Here is a 6,626-nt window from a genome sequence, read left to right on the forward strand (position 1 = left end):
CCCTCCCACGCTGTGTGTGTGTGTCCCTCCCTCGCTGTGTGTGTGTGTGTCCCTCCCACCCCAGTCTGACCTTTCACCCTCACCTTGACCTCTTTCCACCTATCACATTTCCGACGCCCCTCCCCCAAGTCCCTCCTCCCTACCTTTTATCTTAGCCTGCTGGACACACTTTCCTCATTCCTGAAGAAGGGCTTATGCCCGAAACGTCGATTCTCCTGTTCCCTGGATGCTGCCTGACCTGCTGCGCTTTTCCAGCAACACATTTCCATCTCTGATCTCCAGCATCTGCAGACCTCACTTTCTCCACTCATTTGATTGAGCCTAGCCAAAACACTGGCGTTCACTGATGATGCTAGTTCCTAAACTGGATATGTCAGCTAGATTCTGCAGAGGTTACAGTAAAGTAAATGTAGTAACAAAACAGATTCATACCTTATTATTCAGTTAGAACATTGTATCCATAGGGGTGGAAGTGCCTCATTCTTTATTAATATTAATCTATTATAAGCACACAGGCAAATACCTTTAAATCAAGAGATAAAGACATTTCAGCTTTTGTAACACTAAATAGGTTTTTTTCAATATTGAGTCATACCATTCAAGTTAAAAAATAGCTGCAGCTATAGTTCAATTCTTTTTATAGAATCCCTACAATGTGGAAACAGGCCCTTCAGCCCAACATCAACCCTCCAAAGAGTTACCCACCCAGACCCATTCCCCTGTATTTACCCCTGACTAATTCACCCAACCGACACATCCCTGAACACTACGGGCAATTCAGCAAGGCCAATTCACCTGACCTGCACATTTTTGGATTGCGGGAAGTAACCCACGCAGACATGGGGGGGGGGGGGGGGGGGGGGGGTATGTACAACTCCACACAGACAGCTGCCTGAGGGTGGAATCAAATGCAGGTCCCTGGAGGTGTGAGGCAGCAGTGCTAACCACTGAGCCACTGTGCCACCCTAGAGAACATGAAATCCCTACAGTGTGAAAACAGACCCTTCAGCCCAGCAAGTCCACACCAACTCTCCGAAGAGTATCCCACACAGACCCATTCCCCTACATTTCCCCCTGACTAATGCACCTAACGTATAGATCCCTGAACATTATGGGCAACTTAGCACAGCCAATTCACCTGACCTGCACATCTTTGGACTGTGGGAGGAAACCAGAGCACCTTGAGGAAACACACACAGACACCAGGTGAACTTGCAAACACCACACTAATGTACAGAAAAATCTGAAAGGAACATGTAGAATCTTTAGAAGATTTACTTAAGAAGTTACAGTTAGCTGGTTAGTAATAAATCTGGCCAAGAATGAGTTTGTGAAAGCAAGGGACAGGATTTACCTCAGAAACATTGTAGAGGAAGGCAAATGCTGTCAAAAATAATGTAAGTGAAGGATGTGAATGAGCTTCTGATTCCTAAAATTGAATGAGAAATCATAAGATTTCTGGGGATGCGTGGCATGTTTTGGAAATCTGTGCCCAACATCAGCATATCAGCTTACCTCAAACAGCTTTAGTATGAAAAACAGCGAAGGTAATATGGTCAAAGAAGTATCAAACAATTTTTCAGAAGCGGAAAGCATTCGTAGTGAATGAACTGATCAAATGGCAATTGACGCTAGTGAGTCCAAGGTCGGGTGTCCTTATTGCAAAATGATGAATCAGGAACACAGAAGCTAGGGGGCTACCTTGCTAAAATATTGAACTTGTATTTAAAGATGCACTCTCCAGTGGGAGAGGAGTCTCTGGGATTGCTCCTGGCTCTAAAACATTTGAAGGCTGTGTCTGTCACAACTACAGGGAAACATCTAACAATCCCCTTGACCTTTCTAGAGAAATTCAAACATCAAAATGCAAGATTATTTTGATAGAGCTCATTAATCAAAATTTATAATAGAAGAGTTGTACACATCACTGTAAACGATACTGTAATTTCTGCCACATTATCAATAATTTAATGATGCCAGAGTGGTTTGAAAACTTGAGATAAAAGACGTCAAGAACTTGTATAAATCCCACATAACAAATGAATGAGGGGAAATTCCTTTATTGCATGTCATTGCTCACCTGATGGTGAAATGGTGTCTCATCTCCTTCAAGGCTAGAGCCATATAAAGAATATGTATATATATTTATATATTATTTTGAATATAAACAGGAAAATGAAAGTTTGGTTGATTAGCTTTGTTTACAACCCAAAGCAAAAGTAGAGCTGTGTGGTGTTCACTTATCAGTTAGGGACGGACAGGTAGGTTTAGGAGAAGAAGGCGTATATACTTCTGTGAGATATGCTGGCAGCAAGTGTCTATGGGTTAATAACAGCCAAACAGCAGTGTGTACACTTAAGAAGTGGGCTGGTCACAGAGCTGAGATGTTGGGGTTGCATGTAAACATATGGAAAGCTTGCAAATGAAGGCAAATATTTCTCTCCCTTCCTCTTTAAGTGGACGAAAACTAGCGCCAAAATAGTCTGAAAAAAAGGACATCTAATTCAAGTGAAAATCTAGGTCCAACTGATGGGAAACCAAGTTGAGGATTAGTGTGGTCAACAACTATCATCATCAGGACCTTTGAGCACCTCATTGCATCCTTCTGGTTTGGACTCTTTATCCATCGAACATGTTCCCTTTTATTTTGCGCCGATGCAGTGTCTGCAGGACTGCTTGATATATCCATCCTACTTGCGACTGCATGTATGCATGTTTAGATTTTAAGGGGTACTGGTTTAAATTTGGCGTCAGTAATTAATAATCTATTTTATCATTTATTAAAGAATGAGTTTGTTTATAATCAATACTTTGGTATATTGGTGAAATCTGATATGAATTTCTTTTATCTTAGATAATGATCAAAGTCAAGCAAACTAACCATGTTTAGTGATTTGTACATTTGTGATGGCTCTGGAATACTGGGGCTTGATGTCCATTGGGATGGTGACGGTAGATAACTTTTCATAATATAACAGGGTAAGCCATTCATGACTAAGATGAAGAGAAATGTCTTCATCCAGACAGTGGTGAGCCTGTGAAATTCTTAGCCACAGAAAATGGTTGAGATCAAAATATTGAATGTGTTCAAGAAGGAGTCAGACTTAGCTCTTTGGTCTCAAGGGATTAAATGAAATGGGAGCAAAGATTGGAACAGGATGTGGAATTGGATGATTAGCCAAGATCATACTGAATGGTGGGATAGGTTCAAATGGGCTGAATAGCTGACTCTTGCTCTTATGTTCTATGTTGCTATGTTTGTACATGGGAACAAAACTGAAAATGTGTTGCTGGAAAAGCGCAGCAGGTCAGGCAGCATCCAGGGAACAGGAGAATCGACGTTTCGGGCATAAGCCCTTCTTCAGGAAGCGCTTATGTCTCACAGACCTCCATGGGAACAAAAGCCTAAGAGATTTACAGCAGAGAAGAAGGCGATTTGTTCCCTGAGCAAGGATTTACAGTGCTGTCAGTTTTCAATTTCAGATCCTGTAGCATGCTGGAAACTTTGTGGGCTTGCTAGTTTCTCTCTTGCCCTTAATCACCTGTTCATACAGAGGGACTGAAAGCTGCTTTGTTCCCCTCAAGGCAAGCTGCTGAAGTCTATCGAATACCTCCTGTTAAAGCCTGTAAAACAGTGTCTGTTTTTGTTAAGTACAAAGTAACAGATCAATTGTGAGTGAGATGGTAAATGTGTGAGGGGGGTGTTGGGGCACTCAGATTCACAATGTAGCTCTTGGCCAGTCGAGAGCAGCTGTCTATTCTTTTCCAGTGATTCATCAGAGAGAAACCCTTTCAGAATGGGAGTGCACATTAAACCTGAATGTTACTGCGTTATGTGAAAAGGTTGGCTGAGCTCAGCATCCAGCTAATATCTGTGACAAGGTCAGAATGGCGTGAGCTCTGTATTCTCTCTGGATATGGTGACTTGCTGCTTATACACCTGTCTGAAACAGTCATAATCCGACTGTACAGACAAGTGGATGACAGGTCCCATTCACTTCACACCCACTACCTTCACTTTTTGGATACTATTTGAAAGGGGCTATAAGAACATAAGGAACAGGAGCAGGAGTAGGCCGCCTGGCCCTTCGAGCCTGCTCCACCACTCAATACGATCATGGCTGATCTTTTCATGGATTCAGCTCCATGTACACGCCTGCTCACCATGACCCTTCATTCTTTTACTGTTCAAAAATCGATTCATTTTTCCCTTAGATACATTCAATGACGAAACCTCAACTGCTTCACTGGGCAGGGTCTTTTTTAAAAATTCCCTACAATATGGAAACAGGCCCTTCGCCCGAACAAGTCCACACTGACCCTCCAAAGAGTAACCCACCCAGAGCCCTACATTTTACCCCTGACTAATATACCTAACACTACGGGCAATTTAGCATGGCCAATTCACCTCAGCTGCATATCTTTGGACTGTGGGAAGAAACTGGAGCACCCGGAGGAAACCCACGCAGACACGAGGCGAACGTGCAACCTCCACACAGACGGTTGCCCAAGGTTGGAATCGAACCCAGGTCCTTGGTGCTGTGAGTCACCGTGCCAACCCTAATGCCACAGATTCACAACCCTCTGGGTGAAGCAGCTTCTCCTCAGCTCAGTCCTAAATCTCCTCCCCCTTACTTTGAGGCTATGCGGCCTAGTTCTAGTTTCACCCTCTTGCAGAAACATCTTCCCTGCTTCCCATCCCAAGGTTTCAGGCGCAGTGATAACGTCTGCGTCCACCGCCCTGTCAGAAGGTTAATGGAACTTGCCTTCCCTCCATCACAGTCTCACTTTTGTCACGGCCATCATCAAAGCAGCAACAATGTGTTTGTGAAAGAAATTTCACCGGGTGAGAGGTTTCACCGCAATTGCTCAGCCGGTGCTGCCAAACTGTCAGAAGACCAATGTCCTTGAGAGCTTCCTTCTTGCTCTTGGGTGGTTCCTCGGCTGACTCTCTTCCCCTCGGAAGTTCGGAATCCCGAGGCGACAATTTTGGATCCACACCTGCCCCCACAGGATGGGCCCGGGCAGGTTTGAAGAGGTGGGTCAGTGGGGTTTCCATACCCTCTTCCTGCCATCTCCACCTGCTCCCCAGTTAGACATGGCCATCAATAGATTCTTAATTCCAGTTGTATGTTTTAATGAGCAGCAGGATTCGAACTCGGGTCCCCAGAACATTAGCTGCGTTCCTGGATTAATAGTCTAGCGATAATTCCATTGCCTCCCCACACTCAATCTCATCGACTGTATCTGCTGTTCACAATGTGGTCTCCTCTACAATGGGGAGACAAAGCAGAGACTGCGTGACCGTTGTCCACAAAAATGACCCTGAGCTCCCAGTTGCCTGTCACTTCAACACGCACCTGTATTCCCTGGCCAACATCTCTGTGTCAGGCTTGTTGCAGTGTTCCAGTGAAGGTCAGTGCAAGCTGGAAGAACAGCGTCTCATTTTCTGCTTGATGACCCCGCTGCCTTCAGGACTCAACATCGAGTTCGATAATTTGGGCCTGGACACCGTCTTCCATGTCCTTCACCCTCTCCACACCCCTATACCACCACACCCTAGGCCCTGTCATCACATGGGCTGCTTTCAGCACAGCCAACCCATTCCCACCAATGTTTTGTTTCCTTTAGCTCTGTTGGCAGCTTTATCGATCTCCCTGGCTCACCATTATCCATCCCTTTCCCAACTGTCCACTCTGGGCTCCCTCTCAACCGATCACTTCCTCCTTTCTCCCACCCTCTGTCTAGCAGGGCTCCCGATGGCATGGTGGTTAGCACAACTGCATCAAGTATCGGGGATGAAAATGTGTCGCTGGAAAAGCGCAGCAGGTCAGGCAGCATCCAAGGAGCAGGGGAGTTGACGTTTCGGGCATGAGCCCTTCTTCAGGAATCCAGCATCTGCAGCCCTCACTTTCACCTCAAGTATCGGGGACCCAAGTTCAATTTCACTCTTGGGCAAATGTCTCCGTAGGGTTTGCATATTCTCCCCAGGTTTGTGTGGGTTTCCACTGGATGCTCCAGTTTCTTTCCACATTCCAGGTTAAGTGGATTAGCCATGGGAAATACAGAGTATGTGTCTGGGAGGGAGGCTGTTTGGAGGTTTGGTGTGGACTCAAATGGCCTGCTTCCACACTGTAGGGATTCTATGAATGTGACACAGAGAGTGGTAGGTGCCTGGAATGCATTGCCAGTAGAGGCAGGCACGGTAGATTAATGTAAGGTGCATCTGGACAGATGCATGAGTAGATGGGGAGTAGAAGGATACAGATGCTTAGGAATTGGGCAACAGGTTTAAACAGTGGATTTGGATCGGCTCAGGCTTAGAGGGCCGAAGGGCCTGTTCCTGGGCTGTAAACTTTCTTTGTTTTTTGAATCAACATGTGGCTCCAGTATTGACAATACTCTATTGTACAGGATGTGATGTCAGGTTTCGTAACAGTGAAGGAAATGAGAGAGGCGGAGGTGAGGTAGACATGGGTATCCCGGTGTACATGCCAAAACGTGTCCTGTGGCTAGAGGTATATCACTGAGGATGAGGGTGATAGGCCGGAGAGGGGGTGGGCGCGGAGAGGTCGGGAAGAAGATTGCAGGTCAAGAGGGCAGTGCTGAATCCGGGGGTTGGGACT

General features: G+C 45.6%; 1 protein-coding gene across 1 annotated transcript in view; it reads right to left on the reverse strand.

The window, feature by feature from the left end:
* The window catches only part of ttll9 (tubulin tyrosine ligase-like family, member 9), an 87,375-nt gene extending 82,316 nt beyond the window's left edge, over positions 1-5,059 (reverse strand). The window contains exon 1 of the mRNA XM_043710053.1: positions 4,767-5,059. Within this exon, the coding sequence (XP_043565988.1) occupies positions 4,767-5,059 (293 nt within the window). The remainder of the gene's footprint in view (positions 1-4,766) is intronic.
* Between the last annotated feature and the right edge of the window lie 1,567 nt (positions 5,060-6,626).

The sequence above is a fragment of the Chiloscyllium plagiosum genome, chromosome 20, assembly GCF_004010195.1.
Source record: "Chiloscyllium plagiosum isolate BGI_BamShark_2017 chromosome 20, ASM401019v2, whole genome shotgun sequence".
Classification (NCBI taxonomy): Eukaryota; Metazoa; Chordata; class Chondrichthyes; order Orectolobiformes; family Hemiscylliidae; genus Chiloscyllium; species Chiloscyllium plagiosum.